The 20,415-nt window shown below is 48.7% G+C and overlaps 1 protein-coding gene across 2 annotated transcripts in view; it reads left to right on the forward strand.

The window, feature by feature from the left end:
* Positions 1 to 2,700: 2,700 nt before the first annotated feature.
* GGA2 (golgi associated, gamma adaptin ear containing, ARF binding protein 2) overlaps positions 2,701 to 20,415 on the forward strand; it is a 30,481-nt gene continuing 12,766 nt past the window's right edge. For both annotated transcript variants that reach the window (XM_040635218.1, XM_040635219.1), the window contains exons 1-8: positions 2,701 to 2,850; positions 9,737 to 9,821; positions 10,637 to 10,712; positions 11,576 to 11,674; positions 13,396 to 13,519; positions 15,143 to 15,246; positions 16,629 to 16,709; positions 17,215 to 17,352. In XM_040635218.1, the coding sequence (XP_040491152.1) occupies positions 2,751 to 2,850; positions 9,737 to 9,821; positions 10,637 to 10,712; positions 11,576 to 11,674; positions 13,396 to 13,519; positions 15,143 to 15,246; positions 16,629 to 16,709; positions 17,215 to 17,352 (807 nt within the window). In that variant the 5' untranslated portion in view covers positions 2,701 to 2,750. The remainder of the gene's footprint in view (positions 2,851 to 9,736; positions 9,822 to 10,636; positions 10,713 to 11,575; positions 11,675 to 13,395; positions 13,520 to 15,142; positions 15,247 to 16,628; positions 16,710 to 17,214; positions 17,353 to 20,415) is intronic.

Below are 20,415 nucleotides of genomic sequence, written 5' to 3' on the forward strand. Positions count from 1 at the left end.
AAGGCCCATTGGAAAACTACTGATCCGCAAGTCAAAATGTTGAATGAGTGTGGTTGCTTAAAATCAGTAAGGTAAGCCAGGTGTAAGAATTATCTAGGAAGTGATGGACGGTCCCTGGTCAATGGAGAGCTTATACCGCTCTATAGGGTGCAGTCTCCAGTCTCCTCCAGACATTTGTTGCAATGAGGAAACCCAGCTCTAGTAACCCAGCTGTTTAGAATTTTCAAGAGATGAACATGTGTTACAGATTTTATTTGACGCATTAGTGAAGACACTGAGGAGATGTTACAACCAGTTCAAAGGAGAATCCACAGTACAGACACATTTATAGATCAGGAATATTGAAATGAACATGCAAATGGAGACAAACTGGTTTTTCCACATGGAGCCAGTTGTATCCTCCCAGGAAAATTCATTTGCGTGCCTGTAGACAAGAATAATTTTTAATTGCTTTCAGTTATCTACAGTTAACAGAGATGTAGCATAATTCCCAAAGAACCAAAAAAAGAGAACACAAAAGGGTACGCTATAGATGATGCAGTTTCTTTGAAAAACAAAATTACCCCTATATGAATAATGTTCTGGGTGGAAGCTGTCTGCTGAAGTTCATATGTTGAAGCTCTAAGCCCCTATGCGATGGTATTTGGAGGTGGGACTTTGGGAGTTAATTCGGTTCAGATGTGGCCACAAGGGTGGCGCCCTCATGAAGAGATTAGTATCTTTATAAGAGAAGAGACCACAGCGCATGCTCTCTTTCTCCCTACCTACCAGCCCCCTTGGAAGCACACAGCAAGATGGCAGTCCTCTGCAAACCAGGAATTGGGGTCTTACCAGGGACCCAATCTGCAACACTTTATCTTGGACTTCCCAGCTTCCAGACCTGTGGGAAAATGTCTTGTTGTTTAGGCCACCAAGTCTGGGTATTCTGTTACAGCAGCGCAAGTTGACCAAGACGGGTAACAACCGTGAAAGGTTTGTTGCAGAGGCTGGCAGACAGTAAGCACTTCAGTCACTTGTGGTTCAGAACCCTTTCATGACAGTTTCTATGTAGAAGGGTGCTTTGGGCAGCAGTCTGTCAGACGGAGACGTCTGTGGCTAGACTTATTTTGAAACTGAGATAGCCACAATCGTGGTTACTTCACTTCGATTGTGTGTTTACTTGGGGCAGGGATGTTACTCGTGCAAGAGCCCCTGGCTCTGAGGGTCGCAAACAGATCAGGTTTGGTTCCTCACAACTGACAGTATCCAAAGGCAGAGAGACAGTGGTGGTGAAGCAAGAAAAGGATTTATTTCAGTGACGCCAGCACAGGAAGGAGAGCAGACTAACATCTCAAAGCCCGTCTCCAAAGTGCTGAAAATGCTTCCAGATTTATATAAGGAACATGTGGGATAAAGATGGGCAGTGAAGGTCAGGTCATCAGTGTCTTAGGGTCAATCACAGGCAGGGTCTTGCTGGCTCAGGACAGTCCTTACATCGTGAGGGGGTAGTTTCAGTTCCCATCACAGGCTGCTTTCCCCATGTAGCCTTTTGCCACAGTTAAGAGATAAGCTGGAAGGAACTTAACTAGAAAGTACAGACTGAGGTCGAGATGAAACTGGTTGAAGTCCTCGTTCAGAGGTGAGACCTAAAGCCCTATAGCTACCTCTAATTGCTGGTAGGGTTTGTTTGGCCATTCAACAATTAATTAGTGGCTCTAGTGTGCCAGGCACTATTCTAGGTACTGAGGATATAGAGGTGTACAGAGCAAAGTTTTTGCTTTTATTAGTGGGGGGAAACAGGCAATGGAATATAGACGATTCGTGCTTTGAAGGAAAATTATGTATTGTCAAGATAGCATGGCCTTTTCATTGTCTCACAGACCTCCTTCCAAGTGGTTACTCATAGATGGCTGATAGTTATGCAAATTATTCTGCAAGTTGGATGGACAGCCCCCACTGCTGTTGGAAAAGCTAGTTTTGTGTCCATTTGTCCATGTGTTCCAACGTTTCTTTATATATATACATTTGCCTTTTCCCTTTTTTTAAGATTTTGAAAAATCTCTATATGCAGTGTGGGGCTTGAACTTCCAACTCCAAGATCAAGAATCTCCTGCCCTACTGGCTGAGAGTGCCTGGTGCCCCCAACCTTTTTTTTTTTTTTTTGAATGACTTATCACGTCTGCTCAATTCTCCTCATTTAATTAACGAGTTAAAATATTTAACACGTCTTCATTTCAATATGTATGAGAATCATGACTTTTTTGGGGGAAAAATTTTCCTTTAACACAATAAGCAATATTTAGTAGATCGATGGTGTAATGTGTAACGGAGAAAATAAGGCAGTAATCATGGAAAGCGGGTGTGTCACTTCAGAGAAGGGGGGAAGACCCTCCTGGATAAAAATACCCACCCCCAAAACCATTCCTAGTTTATCTGAAATTCAAATTTAACTGGGCATCCTGAGCCTACTCCAGAAGGACAAGAACACGCAGGCCTCGGGAAGTTGGCTTGATGGGCTTTGACCCAGTTGCTGGTCTAGAAGTAGACTGGGCAAAGCCAGGCTCCGCGGAGGCGAGGCGACTCTGCGAGGCAGAGCCCCTATGCCTCAGGGCCCGCACGGAGGCGGGGCCTGGCTGCTGGGCGGAGCCGCACCAGACTCCGCCCCGTCACGTGCCAACCATCGCCTGCCGCGTCGGCAGTCCCGGAGCGCGCCGGACGGCGGCGGCTAGAGGGCAGGGGCGGCTGCAGCTTGAGCAGCGGGGGCCGGGGTCATGGCGGCGGCGACAGTGGCAGCGGGGGCCGGGGCCGCAGCGGGGGCTGAGTCAGCCGAGGGGCCCCCGGGGCCGGCAGCGGCGCTGGAGCTGTGGCTCAGTGAGTAGCGGGGCGCCCCTCGGCGGGGGCCCAGCCCCACACGTGAGGCCTGGCTTCCCGCCTCCCCAGGCCTTTCTTCTGACGCGGCGGCGGCGGGCAGGTGGCCGCGGGGTGGGGGCTGGGCCGGGCGTGGGTGCGGGGATCCCCCTGGGCTCCACCGAGGAGCCCCAGGAGTTTGCCGGGCGGCGGACCCGAGCCTCGGTGCTCTGCGCCCCGGCACTGCCCACCTCCACTGTCGTCGTAGCACACAAATTTGATTCACGTAATGGCTCGCGTTTGTGGAGCTTTTGTTTTGTGTCAAGCACTGTGCTAGGAGCATTTCAGCCATTGTTAATCCTCATTACGACCCCAAGAGGCAGCTTCTATTATTAACCCCGTTTTGGAGAAAAGGACATTTACACTGAAGGAGGCTCGTGCAAGCCAGGCAGCCTCTTGCGGTCTCTCTGGAGCTGGCACAGATCTCTGTCAGGCTGCTGTTGTTAATGTCAAAACAAGCCTTTTATACCTTTTGTGTATGTTTACTCTGGCCGTACTTAGGTGTAAGGTAAGCTTCACGACAGTCCTAGCGGGTAGGGGTAACTGATGAGGAATTGAAATTCAAGGAGGGTACAGACTATGCGCCTTGTATTGGGCTCTGCTAGGTGTTGGATATCCCGAGATGCATAACACAGGGTCCTTGATCACAAAGACCTTGTTTAGTGGGTCCAAGGGCACCTTGCTATAATTAAGGCAAATTGGGGGTGAGGGCCATGTTTCCTTAACATGTGATAGGAGTTGATCGGTTTACCTGGGGCTTGTCACAGCAGACATAGCATTTGAGTGGACAGTGGAGGTGACAACATCTTAGGCACAGGAAACCATGTGCAAAAAACTGGGAGCGTTCTGGGAACCAGTAGTGGGTACTGCTGGAGTGTAAAGCGTAGAGAACAAAGAGGCTGGAAAAGAGGCTGCAGGGCTAATTGGGGCTTGGATGCTGCAGATCTTTGAGGGGCTTGGATGCTGCAGAAAAGAATTTATATTTTATCCTGTGGAGGGGTGGGGGTGGAGTTTTCAGCGGGAGCATCTGATCAAGTACACCTATTAAAAGCCTCACCTGCAGCCATATGGAGCCAAATTGGTTAGGGAGGGGAGGCCAGGCAGGGAGAGTAAATAAAAAACTGTTTTGGTAGTGCTTAGGGGCTGACAGTAAAAAATAATTAGCAGGCACAATCAGCAGCCTTGATGCATTCGAATGGAGACTAGGAGGAACCTAGGATGGATCCCAGGTTTCGGACTCGGGTAACTGGTTGGTTAGAAATGCCTCACCTGTGAGGAGGACTTAGTTTACGAAGGAAGAGATGGTTGAGTTGTGGAGTTTGAGGTACAAATGGCACAGCCAAAAAGACCCTCTCTAGGCAGGTGGTCAGCTGCAGAAAGGGTGGGAGCTGGAGGTCAGTGTGGGAATCTTCAGTTCGCTGGCAGAGAGCTTGTCCAGGCAGGCGGTGGATATTAAGAAGAGTGGAGGTTTGCAGATAGAGCATGGAGAACCTCAGCATTTAGGAAGCAGGTGGGAAAAGCCCCCTGACACGGAAGGCAGAGCTGACACGGGCAGGAGAAAGCTGGGAGGGTGGGAGCCACCCATCTCAAAGGAGGAGCGTAGTTGGTGGGCAGCTTTGCTGCAGAAAGATGGAGTAGGGTGAGGCAGGAGAAGGGGGAACTTTGAATTTGGCAACTAAAAGGTTACTGATGAGGTATCTTTGAGTGAAGTGGTGGGGACGGAAGGCGGTTGATTAGATGGTGGAGAACAGGCCTAGACTGGAGTTGCCAAGAAGAGTCAGGTGGACTGGGTGAGAGGACAGCTGTCAGCTGACCGGGTGCAGGAGATAACAGGGAACCTGACTGCCCAAGGAGGGGGGTTCTTCAGCCCCCACTGTTTTAGGTGGTTGTGGTCCCAAAGGTGCTAGATCTTTGTTTTTCAGGTAAAGCGAGAACCTATATTTTTATGTGAAATCTCTTGAGTTTTGAAGAGTTGGCAACAATTACTCTGAAACAAAGTTTGGTGTAGGGAGCATGTAGCCCGTGGTCACCAGTGTTTTTGTGTGTGTATGTGTGTGTTTGTGAAAGGAAGGAGGGAGGGTAGCTAGAGGGAATTTAGGTGTAAAGGAGATCTCATCAGGAGAGGGGCACCTGTAAGCCCCTCTTTCTGTTGCTGTTCCTTTGGGGAACTATCCTTAAATTTCAAGCCCAATGCTGGAGCCATTGGCAAGGGGCTTGAAGAGGCTGAAGGTCAGAGCCAGAGCAGAAAGGGGTGACTTGGCTTCGCAGAGAGGAAGGGCACCTTTTGTTTCTCCGAATGTTTGGGGAAGGAGATAAAGATGATTACACATGCAAATGAGGGTCCATGTGACTGCCACCATTCCCTCCTGAGTGTCAGGGGCTGAGGTGGAACTGGGGGCTTGAGGAAGGAAGTGGGGAAGTTTGGGAACGGCTGGTAGGAGAGACAAAAGGGAGCCCACCTGGAAGCTTGAGAGTAAGAACTCTCAACCTTGGCGCTGTTGACATATTGGTCTGATAATTCTGTGTTGTGAGGGGGTCTGTCTTGTGCATTACAGGATGTTTAGTAGAATCCCTGGCTTCAACCCACTAGATGCCAATAGCACACACCAAAATGCCCACATAAAACTAAAAGCGTGTCCAGATATTGCCAAATGTCCCCTTGGGGAAAACGGCAGGATCACTTTCCCCTTCACACTTGTGATCCTCTGAGTTTGAACTTCGGAGTGTTGACTGGACATCAGAATTGTTTCTTGTAGTCTTTGTGGTTGTGTGATTCTCCATCCCTAGTAGGATCAGAGGAGGCGAACTACAGTTTAAACTGGATTTGCTGGGATGTGGGGCACAGTGGAGTTGGTACAATGGAAGGCCAAGGAGGTAGAGGGGTTGATGGTGTGGCAAGAACAGGAGTGTAGCTGAAGGAACCGAAGTGATGAATCACTGAACTCTCCTGAAACCAATATTATGCTATATGTTAACTACCTAGAATTTAATAATATTTTGGGGGGAAGGAAGTTATTACCAGAAGTTCATGCTTTAAAAAATGCAAATAGCAGCTCCTGTGCACTCTGCAACCCCTCACCCCCAAACTCAATTGTGGTTTCTCAGGACTGAGTAGAGAGCTGCCTCGTTCTTGTTACTGAGAACCTATGTCCACTGTATGGGTATACTATAATTGATGTAACCAGTTCCCTGTTGGTGAGCCTTTGAGGTCGTTGCCAGTCCTGTGCTGTTAAAAGCAGTGCTGGGTCCCCTTGGTCCCTGGGACTGTAGCCATGGTAGTGCTGCCAGGGGCTCTGGGCCATCTTACATGCTTACACTGGGGTGCTCGGCAAAGCCCTGTCTTCCTTCCACCTGGACCTACTCCCAGGTGATATGTCCTGTCTTCCTTCCAGCCCCACTTTTGTGCCTCTGTCGGGGATCGGGGGTGGTCAAATTGCAATCTATTTATACGCTCCCGGCTTCTTGAGGGCTGAGCTCATTCATCTTGGAGCCTAGCATAGGACATTCCTATGGTGGGTCTTGGGCTTCCATCGTGGACTTAATTGAAGGACTGCTGGACTGTAGGGGTCAGTGGGTACTTCCCGAAGGATTGAATTCTAAATGTTCCTTGCGATGACTGTTTCCCCACAGGCTCAGGGTTCCCTCTGACCAGCGTAGGCTGCTCCTGGTGCCAGAGTCAGGACTCTCGTGGTTCTTTGGCAGCTGGTGTGAGATGATTTGGCTTTGGATTTAGTCACTCTTAGATAAGCCATGTCACTTGCTGCTGGAGGTCTCAGCTGTTTTCTTAATACCTCTCACCCTGTAGCAGGCTTGAAATGCATAGGAACGCTGCTTTTATAAAGCAGATACATGACCGGGGTGTTATTTGTCTTGCTCAAGTGCCAGCTAAAGAAAGCACCTTAATGCCTGGGGCAGCCCCTAGTAGTGGAGAAGGGCTTCTTTGAGTCTTTCCCTGGCCATGCCCTGCTGGCCGCCCACCACTCCTTGGGGCACATGGGTGTCCTGCACCCTGGGTCCATGCTACGGCATGATCAGATCCAGCTGCTGGACCTTTGGGAGTTATTTTCCCTGGAGCCACAGGAGGCCTCTGAAACAGCCTGGCAGGCTGGCATTATGTTGTGGGAGACCCAGTTATTTCCGAACTGGGCTAGCCCTCTCCTGGAGTCAGAAATAGGTCCAACCAACTGGCCAGGCTCTGCATAGCAAAAGGTGAATCATTCATTCATTTAATAGATATTTGTGCCAGTGACATTCTGGAGGATGTGAAGGTGAACCAGACTGGTCTTCCTACTTTGGGAGCTGGGTGGAGAGAAAGGCAAAGAAACTAGTTCCCTTGTCTCTGTCAAGGAACTGAGAGAAATGTTTGGGCCCTGGCTTGGGGCAGACCTGGGATTGCAGTTTTGTTGCTGTTTTCTAGCTTTTGTGGCTGGGCAGGTTTCTTTGCCTCTAAAATGATGAGAGGATAGTGGCAATCTCCCTTCTGAGGACTGGACGGAAGGGAGGGTTGGGAAACACTCAGCCTGGTGGCTGGTACATAGTAACGTCTTTACCAAAAAAAAAAAAAAAAAAAAGGGCAGATAATACTATTATTGCTTTATGGGGGCTTGGATAAACTTTGAGGAAATCCTCATGATACAAATAACTTTATAGCTCTTGCTGCTTTGCCTTGGTTAAGGGTTTGGAACATGGCCTGACCTCATAAAGTGTCTTCTTCCTTTCTTTGGAAAAGCTGGTGCCTGTCTTACTCTTTTCATTTGGTGTCGGGGGAAAGGGGTGCAGGAGGAGAAGGCTGGATTCTGCCCATCTTGGCTCTAGGTCCAGTCATGGATTGAGTTTCTGAATACCCAGAGGCATCAACCTTGACCTGGTAGTGAACTAAAACTTCAGGAAGCTGAAATCGGGCAGAATTATTTTAGATGAGTCAGACCTTCTTAGGATCTCTGAGAATCACTGCTTTAAATAATGTATTTCATGAGTAATTATTTTGTGCCTTTGAGGAAGGCATTGTACTAAGCACTGCAGGGAATATATGGCTTTTGCCTTCTAGAGTTTTATTCCCTTTAGGTGCAATAAGTCACATGTGCGTGTTTTTAAAGTAAAAGGCAGAGACTGTGTATTATAATGGACAATAAGATTAATTGTCCTTTATTGACTACTTTAATATTTGCTGCTGTATCAGGCACTTTAGACACTATCTTACAAACCTTAGGAGTGTCCTGTGAAGAAGGTACTGTTTTCCTTTATAGTGGAGGGAACTGAGGTGCTGAGAGCCCAAGGACATGTAGCTAGTCAGGATTGGAGCTAGCGGTCTCCATCATAAGAGAGAGGGGCAGGTAGAATGTGGGCCTTCTGAGAAGGAAGAGAGGCTTCTGTTTTGCGGGGGTGGGAGACAGATCAAGGAAGTCTTTATGAAGAAGTGGCATTTGAATTGGGGCTCAAAGGATGGATAGGATTTTCGAGATCAGCATAGAAAATAGCTTTGAGGAGGAACAGGTGAGGGAATGTGGGCAGTGATGGTCTGATTCCTTTGTTCTCCCTTGTCTTTTTTCACTTAGAATGGAGTTGGCTTTTTGAATCTCACTGTTGAGCTGGGGAGACACATGACTTCCACATGACAGAAGTGTGACTGCAGTCAGGAAAGGTTAAACTCCGTTTGACCTTGTACTCTTCAGTAATCCGAAGAGAGGAGAATCGCAGGGGCTGGAGCAGTGGGAGGAGGTTTTGGGAGAAGGTGGAAATTCAGATGGGCCTTGAAGAATGGGTAGGATTTTGAGAGGAGAGGAGTAGATGTGCAGGCATAAGGAATAATATCAGAAACAGGACCCTAGAATCGGCCTGTTGCAGACCTTGAACAAGCTTCTCTGTCAGGACCCTTCAGGAAGGTCTTTCATTAGAGGAGAGTAGGTAGGCCCCCAAAAGCTGGACAGCAAGGAGTTGGGGATGGGGTTTAGGAAAGCGTAGGACAGAAGCCTCCCAGCAGCTCCTTTGTGAGAGAGCAGGGCCTGGTTTAGTCTGGGGCAGGACATGTAGGATGGACACCCTTCTTGGATGGCTGGACAGGAATTCTAGGCAGCAGCAGTAAGAGAGGAAGCTCCTGTCATCTAGCACCAGGAAGGTCAAAGATCACCCCTCCCCTCAGTGGAGCATGGTCTTATGTTAGGCTTTCTGATAATCCCCCTTCTGCTGGTATCTCTAGCTGTGCTCCCATCCTTTCAATGCTTAGTGTCCTCAGATTTCATGGGGGGACCATAGCATGATTGGATCTGGGGTCCCCAGGAATGTGGAAGTTGATGGAAAGGAACAGCATTTTGAGGAGTGAACGCAAGGAGGTCCTTTTGTTAGAGCTCACAAGCCATGATACATGGAGAAGCTTCATATATAGAACGGTCAGAGAGGATCTCAGTAAGCTGAGGGTTAGACTTAAGGGTATTGTTTTTGAGGAGATGGTGAGATGACCAAGTGGAGCCACCTAGAGCCTTGTGGTACGTTCTAATCTTACCATCACATAGCTAAGAAAGTTAGAAGTAGCCTCCCGGATGCTGTCCCCCTCTCATCCTCACTGCAGCGGCCAAGTGGGGAAGTCCCGACAGGGCATGAAGGAGGCGCACGTGGGCCAACTGCTGCTCTGGAAGGGGAGTCTCCTGCAGGACAAAGCTTGCTTGTTCGTTCAGTCAGTAAATCTTCACGGAGGCCATAGCATGTGCCAGATGCTGTCCTGTCCCTTTCAGCTGTCTGCTTGCTGGGTCTGATCCCCTGGAGCTGTGCTAGCACTGTCCTTGGCTGCCACTTTATTTGTGAAGGAGGGGGGGTGTATATTTCTTTTCATTCTTTATTTTTATTTCCTTAACAGATAAAGCCACAGACCCAAGCGTGTCAGAACAGGATTGGTCCGCTATCCAGAATTTCTGTGACCAGGTGAACACTGATCCCAATGGGTAAGGTGACCTTCACACACTTGACTCGGGATATCTCAAGTGCATGCTTCTGTCTCTTGCGTCTCTTTTACCTAAGAGAAAGAAAGCCTCACTTTCTTTCTTTCTTTCTTTCTTTTTTTTTTTTTTCCTCCATGATCTGAGAACATTATTTTTCTGGAAATAGCAAACGGGAAAAAATTGCAGTGTTCTAAGCAACTAATGCCGAGGAGACCCCTAAATGTTAGGGATAGAATGTAGCTAGGTTATGTAGCAATGCAAAAGAGATTAGTGTATTCTCCATAATTTAAATGTGATCTTTCTTAAGAAAATGCAGGAAAAGGGTGAGACTTTGTGGGTTTCTGGTTCTGTTTTTGTTTTGTCTTTTTGTTTGGTTTCTGTTTCCAAAGCATCTGGATAGGAACTAAAGAATCATCATCCACATGTTTAATCTACATGATGCTGCATAGTCAGCATCTTGAAATGAGTGAAAAGTTTGATCACACTTCCTACTCCAGTGTTTACTAAGCATTTGTCATCCGACAGACAGGGTCTGCTGCTCATGACCTGGATGCACACAGTTCTGGGCCTGAGTGCTCAGCTTGGAGTTCTAGGGGTGGGTTGGCTGCGGGGAGGAGGATGTCAGGTGCTGTGGCTGCGACAAGGGTGGGTGGGGCTTGCCTCCTTCAAGGCAGGTGTGTGGGCCATGTGCCTGTCACTCCACCTCTGCTTTGGTACCCGTGCTTCTGGAAGAGCGGCGACTTGACGGAGTGTACTCAGCCACACCAGTTGGTTTCTTCCTCTCCACCCACAGCCCGGGTCTCTCTGTTTTCCCTTAGCCCAACCCACGCGCCTTGGCTGCTGGCCCACAAGATCCAGTCTCCACAAGAGAAAGAAGCTCTTTATGCCTTAACGGTGAGTTTGGCTCGCCCCTTCGCTTGAGCTTTCCTGCCGTGCAGCTAGAGACGCTGAACCCCAGGCCCATTTCACGTGGTGGAGATCGTTCGATAGTGAGTTCTGTTCTTAGGTTGCCCCATCCTAGGTCTGTTTCAAGAGAGCAGCATTGAGTCTGCTTTGGGGGAAGGAAAAGGTTTTCTTTCCCTTCATCTTCCTGAGATCAGGGCTGACGAGTTCAGGTGCCACATGTAGCGGGGCTGACTGGTCCCGTAAACAAGCGAGCTGCTGGCTGAAGACGGAAACCCCCGAGAGCGCAAGGCCGGTGTGCAGAGAGCAGCTGTGGCACAGGACCAGCTGGCTACGCCAGGCATGAGGTTGGGCCCGGTTTTGCTAGAACTTTTTTCCAGGAGAAATCAGAAATCCAGATTTTTATGTCCATTCTCTGAGTTTTTTGATGTTTGTGACTAATTTGAAATGTTAAACAATAGCGTGGACCGAATGTGTGGAGGCCCATCTTGCCCCTTGAGTGCCAGCAAGTATCCTGTGGCTTAACAGTCCTTGTGTGGTACATATCAGGTCTCTGCCTCTGAGGAGGACAGGATTCTCTAGCCAGTGTCTCCTGCCCACTTGGTCTCCTTAAAAGGTGGGTGATGTCAGGGTACACCCCACTGAACTTTCTCCTGGTACGAACCTGGCAGTTACAGCAAGATCAGGCAGGTAGCCTTTTTTCTTAATCTGAAAATGTCACCCTTCCTCAAACTTTAGTGTCTTTGTCGTCCTGAGGAAACACGAGCCATGGTTCCAGCAGATGCTCATCAGCTGTGAGATGAGCCCTGAAGCCCATGGTTTTCCTTTTCTCACGGGCTCCCGTGTCCGTGCAGGTGCTGGAGATGTGTGTGAACCACTGTGGGGAGAAGTTCCACAACGAGGTGGCCAAATTTCGCTTCCTGAATGAGCTGATCAAAGTGTTGTCCCCGAAGGTGAGCAGCCTGGGCTTGTCTACTGTACCTACCCCCAGCCTTCAAACCCTGTGCCCCTTCTTGGTTCAGAAGTAGGCCTGCTCCCAACAGAGCCTGCCGGCTGGTGTCTACTTTACAACAGAGCTGAGAAGGGATGTCCTGCATGTGAAGCTTTCCTCTTTGTTGGTTCGTAACCTTTTTAGGAGCTTCCCAGGTATGATCTGAAATTTAACTTAGATGTGATGCTTGTCCTGAGTGACAGCAAAGCAAGTAGATCTCCACCCCTGCCACATCTTCAGAGTTTATATAGAGGTCTTAAGGGGGTTCAGTGAGAGGTACTGTGTAGGTGTTCTCCACACCATATCACTGTCTCATGGCTGTGTCCACATTCCAAGGACGGTGGAGGGGGTGAGACACCTTAGTTCGCCCAAGTCCAGCTCACAGGTCAGCTGGTGGTCACATCTTTTTCGATGTGGTCAGCACTCTCCAAGGTCGGGGATGCTGGTTGTGTTCATCACTGAGCCCTGCCTTTGGTTATCAGCATTTTCACATTCTCCTTTTAAAGATGGCCAAGGGGTGAGGAACTCAAGCCTGAGGACATGTTTTTTTGGTGGCAATGGCAAGAGATACCAGGTGTGGCTTTAAGTTTTATGTCCCTTCTTGCCTGTCCTCTGCACCTTTTCTCCTGACCCCTGTCTTAGCAACACTGTTCTTGGGTACCTAACATGGATGGAGCCCTTCTTTGCTACTTCTCAGCAATTCTCTGATATCAACTGTAGGTCCTACAGTTTAATTCATTTCAGTTCTGCCACTAACCACCCAGAGTTATTACAGACCCTACACGTGAAGGGCTCAGTCCTACCTAGACTGTGCCTACATCAGATGCCAGCCAGGGTCTCAGATGTCCCCAGGCTACTTCCTGCTCTCTGACCAACTACAAATTCAGGGATTCCTCTGACTCCCTCCACCAGGTTTCGTAATTCAATAGAAAGACTCACAAAAGATAGGAAAGCACTATATTTGCTTTATCCTTTTGTTATAAAGGATGTAGATGGAAGAGATCCATAGACCAGGGTCTTGGGGGAAATGGGGACAGAGCTTCCACACCACCCTCCCAGGACATCCATACGTTCTAACCAGGAAGCACTCTGAAGCTCCTTGAGAGTTTTTATCTGAAGTTAAGTAGCATTTTGATTAAATCGGTAGCTAGGATTGAACTCCATCTCTAGTCCCCGCCCCTCCTGGGAATTGGGCTGAAAGTTCCAGCCCTGTCATCTCATGGTGGGTTTTTCTGAAGTGGTCAGTCTCTCCCTTGGAACTAAGTGCCCACCATGAATGGTGAATGTAAACTTACATGTGGTCCGAGGGGGCTCATGGTGAATAACAAAAGATATTCTTACAACTCAGGAAATTCCAAGGGTTTTTTGAAACTGTGCCAGGAACTAGGGACAGAGACCAAATATATCTTAGTAATCGTTGTGTCATTCAAAAAATGAGTGTCCCCTGTGGCTCTAACGTAGCCCAATAGATGGTGGGCTTCATTGAGTAGCTGTGAAGGTTGACCCCTGGAAGCCCAAAAGGCACCCTGGGGCTGAGGGCCAGATGATTTGGCTTCTATTGCCTCTTGTGTCCACCAGCCTTGGGCAGCTCACTTCCTGGTACCTCGGTGGCCATCTCTTCCGTGGTAGCGTGTGCTGGCTAAGTCCTTTCCAGCTCTATAATTCTTTCCTTTCTTTTTTCAGTACCTAGGGTCCTGGACCACAGAAAAAGTCAAAGGAAGAGTCATCGAAATACTCTTTAGTTGGACCGTCTGGTTTCCAGAGGATATCAAGATCCGAGATGCTTACCAGATGCTGAAGAAACAAGGTCGGACTCCATGGCTTACATTGCATTTTGTCTTCACGGCAGCTGTTCTTGTTTTTTTTGTGTGCTTTGTGTTTTTTTCGGTGAAAGCTGGACATCTTGTGTAGGACAGTAGAGACTGAGACAAATGATTTTTTAAAGATTTTGTTTTTTGTGTTTTTTTTTTTTTATTTTATTCACTTATTTGAGAGAGAGAGTGCGTGCGCATGAGTGAGTGGGATGGGGAGAGGGAGAAGCAGACTCCCCGCTGAGCAGGGAGCCCAGCGTGGGGTTTGAGCCCAGGACCCTGGGATCGTGACTTTGAGCTGAAGGCGGACGCTTAACTGACTGAGCCACCAGTGCGCCCCTGAGACAAATAATTTCTGATCCTTGGAAATGGACAGACCTTCCCTTCTTGTAGCAGGAGTTGAGCTGGGTTTGGGAATGCTGTCGCTATAGTTATCCTCACTCACTGTACCAGATTTTAAATTCCTGCGGTATTGGTTTGTATTGAGTGTGGGAGCTGATTTGCTAGAGGTTTTCTCAGTGTCCGCTCCTTCTCAGCGTTAGGTCTTCCTTTTTTGCCCTGCACCTCAGATAGGGTCTTATTCCGGATTCTTTCCTAAATAGTTGATTGTTACAAGTTGTTACCCAGTGCCAGTTAGTCTGGTGGGGGCAGGGAGCCGTTGTTCTCTGTTCTAAGCCTCAGTTATTGGTGGGCACTGTGTCTCTGGGTGTCAGGGGCACAAGGCTTTCTTTTCTGTTCCAAAGCTGCAGTCGGTTTCCACCGCTGCTCGCTGCTTGGAGGACTGCAGGGTTTGTTGGCCTTTCCCAGCAGTTGAAGGTGTCTGTTCTGGAAGGCGAAAGAAGGATGGAAGTGGGATGTCAGGCCTTTCCCGTGTCTTTCCGTGAGTGCCTGGTGAGGCCCTGTGAAGAGCCTGTTCCTCTTGCGATGTGGGCCTCGGAGGTTCTATGTTCCCTCACTAGCTCACACTGGCCTGTAAACAATTTAGAAACAAGTTTATCTGAATTATTCGCCTTGGTGTTGCCTTCCATCTTTCCTTGGAGGCCCTGCCTCTCCTTAGATTTCAGGTGGTTCTTGCCCTGTGATCTCCACTCTCTGATGGATTCTGGAAAAGTTGTAGCTTTGTAGGTTGTCCAGTGTCATGTTGTCGGGGTTGGAGTGATGCAGTTCATGCCTCTCTGGGTCCTGTGTGGAGCTGGGTGCCTGTAGAGCTCTGTAGAAGAAGGAACCTGGATTCAGGATGCACTATTTCCGCCATCACATGCACTCATTGTTATTGGGAGGGTCGTGGATCCTATAGTAATTTCTGGGCCCTGGGAGGTTACATACCTGCATGCAATGATCAGTGTTTTTATAGCGCAAGGCCCATGGCCCATGAGCCCTAGGGTCTGGTGCTGATCTCAGTTGGTTCTGATGTCCCTGTCTTTGTGCTGGTTCCTTGGAGTCTCCTGAGGGAGGATGCAGAACCTTGGTCATACCCTGGGTCTATCCCTTTAAGGTCATTGATAGTGTTTTCCCAGTGGGACATCAGAAACTGGGAGTTCCTAGACTTGATGCTGCATCCTACTGAAGACAATGGGTACCCAGAACTGTATCTTAACTTCACGAATTGTGTGTTTCAGGAATTGTCAAGCAAGACCCTAAACTACCAGTGGATAAAATTTTGCCTCCACCTTCTCCCTGGCCCAAGAGCTCTATCTTCGATGCCGATGAAGAAAAGTCCAAGGTAAGGAGCACCTCCCTGACCTTGGTGGCTGACCTGGAATCTCATCAGACCCCTTCTTTTAGGGACTCTCCTGAAGTATCCCCTGGAATGTGCTCTGATCCCTGAACCAAAGTGTGGGGGATTGTGGAGAGGTGTGTTAGTGAGTTCTCTCTGGAGCAGGCTCTTGGAGTCAGGTAGCATAAGGTGTGGATGTTCTCTTCATGGATAGGCCAAATAGTAAATGCCATGTTCTTTGTACCCTCCACCTTATCTGACAAGCGTTCCCGAGGGAAAGAAGGTGCAAAAGAATAACCCAAGTGGGCAAGATGGGTGGTCGGTCGTTATCCAGCATATGTGTGGTAATAAGGGAAGATGGTGGAAAGAATTGGTTGTATATTGGCTCAGATTTTTTTTTTTTTTTTAGTTCCAATAAGCTTGATCCTACCTGTATTCCATCTGCCACTGTCTCCCATAATTATTGCTCCTCAGACATCAGGAAGGAGAGGGACAAAGACCTAGAGGTAGCTGTAGAGTGCCTCTGAATGGGGACAGGGCCCTTGAGCACTGGTGGTGGCCGTGCTTTTGGATGTTGCTGTTCTCAGTCACTCACAGGGTCTGAGAAATGAGTACCAGGGAAGCTCCAAGTGGTATAGGAGTCTGGCTTGGGGGCCCTCTGCCTCTAACTGCACCCCTCGGCTGCACCCTTCTCTCGGACCCAGAGCTGCAGTGGCCCAGTGGTTAGAACAAGCAGGACTGCGTTAGGTTCTGGGCTGCCTTTCTCTCAGGCTCCTCTCCTGCTGGTGCCTTACAGTGGCAAAGGGTGGGAAGAGGAGGGTTGGCATGGTCTTTGGAGAAAGAGAGAATCCTGTCACCCGGGGCAAGCTACCGAGACACTCTGGGCTTCAGTATAGCCATCTTTACTGCCATCAGTGGAGACTGAGTGACTCCCACGTGCACGGCGTTGTGCTAGATCACCGAGATGTGTCACATCGGAGGGTGCCTGGCATTATGAGGACAGCCTCAGCATTAGTGACATTTTGAGCCAGATAATTTTCTTGTTGGGGGCTGTCCTATTGACTGTAGGGAGTTTATAGTATCCCGGCCTCTACCCACTAGATGCCGGTAGCACTCCCCGTTGTGACAACCAGAAACGTCTCCAGTCTTTGCCAGATGTCTGCTGGGGGATGTCTCCTCCACCTTCCTACCCCATTGTAAACCAGTGGTATATGGGGAGAGTCCTAATACCTCCATGGCCTCAGTGTGAGGACTTGGTAAGAGAAGGCATAAAAAGTGAGGAGCTGTTACCCGTATTCTGTTATCACTGCTGCTGCCGCCACCACCGCTCTGGGCCATTTGACACAGTGGGGAGGTAGTCTCACCTGCTCTTCTTGTTCACTCTGCAGCTTCTGACGAGGCTTCTGAAGAGCAACCACCCGGAGGACCTTCAGGCTGCAAATAGGCTGATCAAGAACTTGGTCAAGGAGGTGGGCATTTTTCTCCTGGGCTCTGCAGAACAAGCATTTGACATGTGTATGTGCTTGCGGGCGTGGGTGCACAGTTGGCCGGGGGAAGGGATGGCCTCTAGGCCGAGAACGGGGGCACAGCCGCGGGCTCCCTGAAGGGCAGCAGGATGGTGACTGGAAGCAGAAATCATGCTGTGTATTTCCCAAGTACTTTATGCAGGACCCCAAAGCATTTCATAGGCCCCAGTTTCTGTCACAGTGACAGAGTCCAGTGTGGGAATCTGGTTTTCAGAGGGATTAAAGCTGGTAGTAGGAAGCAGTGGATCGCCTGGTCCCTGGACTGCTTTGCCTTTGTCAGGAATTCTGGACTCAGAGCGTTTTCTTCGCCCACTGAGTGAACACTCAGGCCCACTCGGTGTTGCGGCGACTTCCCTGAGCTCGCCAGCGCAGTGTGTCTTTCCCGTCCCTCGCTCAGGCATTCTCCAGGGCTTCTGCTCCCTCACCTCCATCCCCTCTCTTCCGAAAGGAACAAGAAAAGTCAGAGAAGGTGTCCAAGAGAGTCAGTGCCGTGGAGGAGGTGCGGAGCCACGTGAAGGTGCTGCGGGAGATGCTGAGTGTGTACCGCCGGCCGGGGCACGCCCCACCAGACCAGGAGGCCTTGCAGGTACTGGTTTTAGAAAATAAGTGAATTCAAGTAGAATTGAGTGTACTTGACACATTAGAAATTGCACACATTTCAAGCTTATTTGATGTGTTTTGACATGTGTGTCCATGAAGCCAACATCACAATCCAGATAGTAAACCTGTCCCTCTTCCCTCAGAATTTCCTCATGCCCCTAGGTTATCCCTCCGCTCCTTTCCTCCCTGTCCCCCCATCCCCAAGCAACCATTGCCTTACTCTCTGTTCTTTTTTTTTTCTTTTCTTTTTTAAGATTTTATGTATTTGACACACAGAGGGAGAGAACAAGCAGGGGGAGCAGGAGAGGGAGAAACAGGCTTCCCGCTGAGCAGGGAGCCCAATGTGGGGCTTGATCCCCACGACCATGGGATCATGACCTGAGCCGAAAGCAGTTGCTTAACCAACTGAGCCATGCAGGCGCCCTGCCTTGCTCTCTGTTCTGATTAGTTGATACTTCCTAGACTTTTGTATGAATGGAATAATTCCGTTTTGTTTCCTTCTTTCTGGCTTCTCCCTCTTGGCATAATTGAGGTCCATTCATGGCATGTGTGTCAATAGTTTCCTTTTTATTGCTGAGTGGTGTTCGTTGTGTGTATTACAATATGTATATCCATCTTTTGATAGATAGTGGGTTGTTTCCGGCTTTGGGTGATTGTGAATTAAGCTGTTATAAACAGTTGTCTAGTTCTGTACAGGATTTTGTGTGAACATACACTTTTCTTGGGTACATGCCTAGGTGTGGGATTGCTGGGTCACATGCTAAGTGTATAGTTTACTTTGGGAAATAGTTGGCCAGTTTCTTAAAAGTGGTTGTGTCATTTTATGTACCTAACAGCATTACACGAGAATTCCAATTCCCCCACAGCCTACATATCTCAAGATCTTTTTTTTAACACCTTTAGTGAGAATTTACATAGCCTAAAAGCAGCCATCAACACTAACTAGAAGAATTTAATCAGGCCTTAAAGAATTCCCGTGCCCATTAACAGGCACTCTGTACCACCACCTCTCCCACCAGCTCCTGGCGACCACTGATCTATGTTCTGTATCTGCAGATTTGCCTCTTCGGACACCGTGTTAATTGAATCCTACAACATGTGGTCTTGAGTCTGGCTGCTTTCACTTAATCTTTGGAAGATTTCTCCATCTTGTAGCGTGTATCAAAACTTCATTCCTTTTTCTGGCTGAGTAACCTTCCATTGTATGGCTGCCTCATGTTTTGTTGGTTCATCAGTTGGGCATTTGGGTTTCCACTTTGGCTATTATAAATGATTCCATGAATCTTCGTATGCAAGTTTTTTGTGTGTGAAACGTAAGCTTTTGATTTTCTTGAGTGTAGATACCTAGAACTGGAGTTGCTGGATCATCTGGTGGCTCCATTTAACTTCCTGAGCAACTGCCAAGCTGTTTGCCAAATCATTGTGCCATTTTACAGTCCCACCAGCAATATGTGAGGGTTCCAGTTTCCCATGTCCTGCCAACTGGTTACTGCCTGCCTGTTTGATAATAGCTATCGTAGTGGGTGTAAAGTGGTATCTCACTGTGGTTTTGAAATGTATTTCCCTGGTGACTTAAGTTGAGCTTTCTTTCCTGTGTGTCTTGGCCTCTTGTCTGAAGAAATGTCTGTTCAGATCCTTAGCCCAGTTTTAAATTGGGTTGTCTCTTAATTTTTGAGTTGTGAAGGGTTCTTTATATATCCCAGATACCAGTCCTTTGTCAGACTTTCTCCTTAAATTTTGAAGTTCAGTTTACCTATTTTCTTCTGTTGCGGTTGCTTTCGGCGTCCTAGCTGTGCTACTGCCACCCGGTGCAGACAGATGGTGGTGGGACTGGAATGCTGTCAGAGCCAACCTCTCTGAGTCCGTCCTCGGAGCTCTGCTGTTCTCCCTCCTTCTGCCAGCTGCATTTGTCTTCTCTGTCTGCATTCCAGCTTTTCTGCTTCTCTACACAGGAGAGACGGCCTTAGTTTCTTAGTTTAGCTCCTTAGTTTCCCTGTCCTTCCATTTCACAGGGTTAGCAGAAGCAAGTAGCTTTCCTAAGTCCAAATTCCTGAGAAAAAAATCTGTCCAGCGAGGCTCCTGTATAGCTAGGATTGGGTAGAGTTCCAGAGAGTGTGCTGGCCTTCTGCAGCCGGAGGGGACAGTACTCAGAAGGGTTAGTGGGCTTGGGCCAGGCAGACGCTCCAACGCCAGTTCCCTGTGGTGAGTTTGTGCCAGAGCCCCTGGGCAAGGTTGGCCTGCTGGGCTTCTAAATAGCACGACTTTCCCTCACCCCAGAGGATAACCAGCTAAGAGACCGGAGAGACATGGCAGGAAGTAAAACTTCATCTTTATAATGGCGAATCAATATTAACAAGTGGCTTCCTAAGACTGAAGCTGAATCAGGCAGGTTTACCTTCTTCAAAATAGTGCTGGCACCCCATTGTTCTCCCCAAAAGGGGCTTCCTTCTCTAAAACTTAGAGCCAGTAGGAGCAGAGCCGAATGTGGGCTTCCGTATAGGCAGGTAGCTCTCAAGAGCAAAGTGGCAGGAAGGGGCTCCTTCCTGCTTCCTCTCCCGGACTCCCCTATCAGATATGTCATTTCACCAGCCCTGCAGAAGCGGGCAGGGAGCACTGTCGTCAGGGAGGACCGGAGTGTTCAGCTAATTGGGCTTCCTTGCAAGGAAGGAAGCCTAAGAGGTGCAGAAGCTATGTGTCCTCCTCAACACCTAGTATGTGGAGGGTGAAGTTGTCCAGAGCACTCCCTGGGATGAGGACAGTGAGATTTCCTGGATGTTACTCTGCGGACTGAGGTTCAGTCCTGGGAGAACCTGCAGTGGGAATCAGGGAGTGTTGCTGGAAAAGGAAGACTGGCATCAGACAACAGTTGGATGGAGAGTTTGGCTGTTAGTTTTAAAGCAGGGCAGTCGCTTCAGGCTTCCATGTGGGGTTACCCCATTATTAAAGCTCTTCCAGGGAGCAAGGAGAGGAGCGTGGAGAAGAGAAAATACCGTACACACTCAGAAGATGGATTCTTAGGCGTTCTGTCACTTTTTTAACTATTTTAAAA

Source organism: Ursus maritimus, unplaced genomic scaffold, assembly GCF_017311325.1.
Source record: "Ursus maritimus isolate PB19 unplaced genomic scaffold, ASM1731132v1 scaffold_2, whole genome shotgun sequence".
Lineage (NCBI taxonomy): Eukaryota > Metazoa > Chordata > Mammalia > Carnivora > Ursidae > Ursus > Ursus maritimus.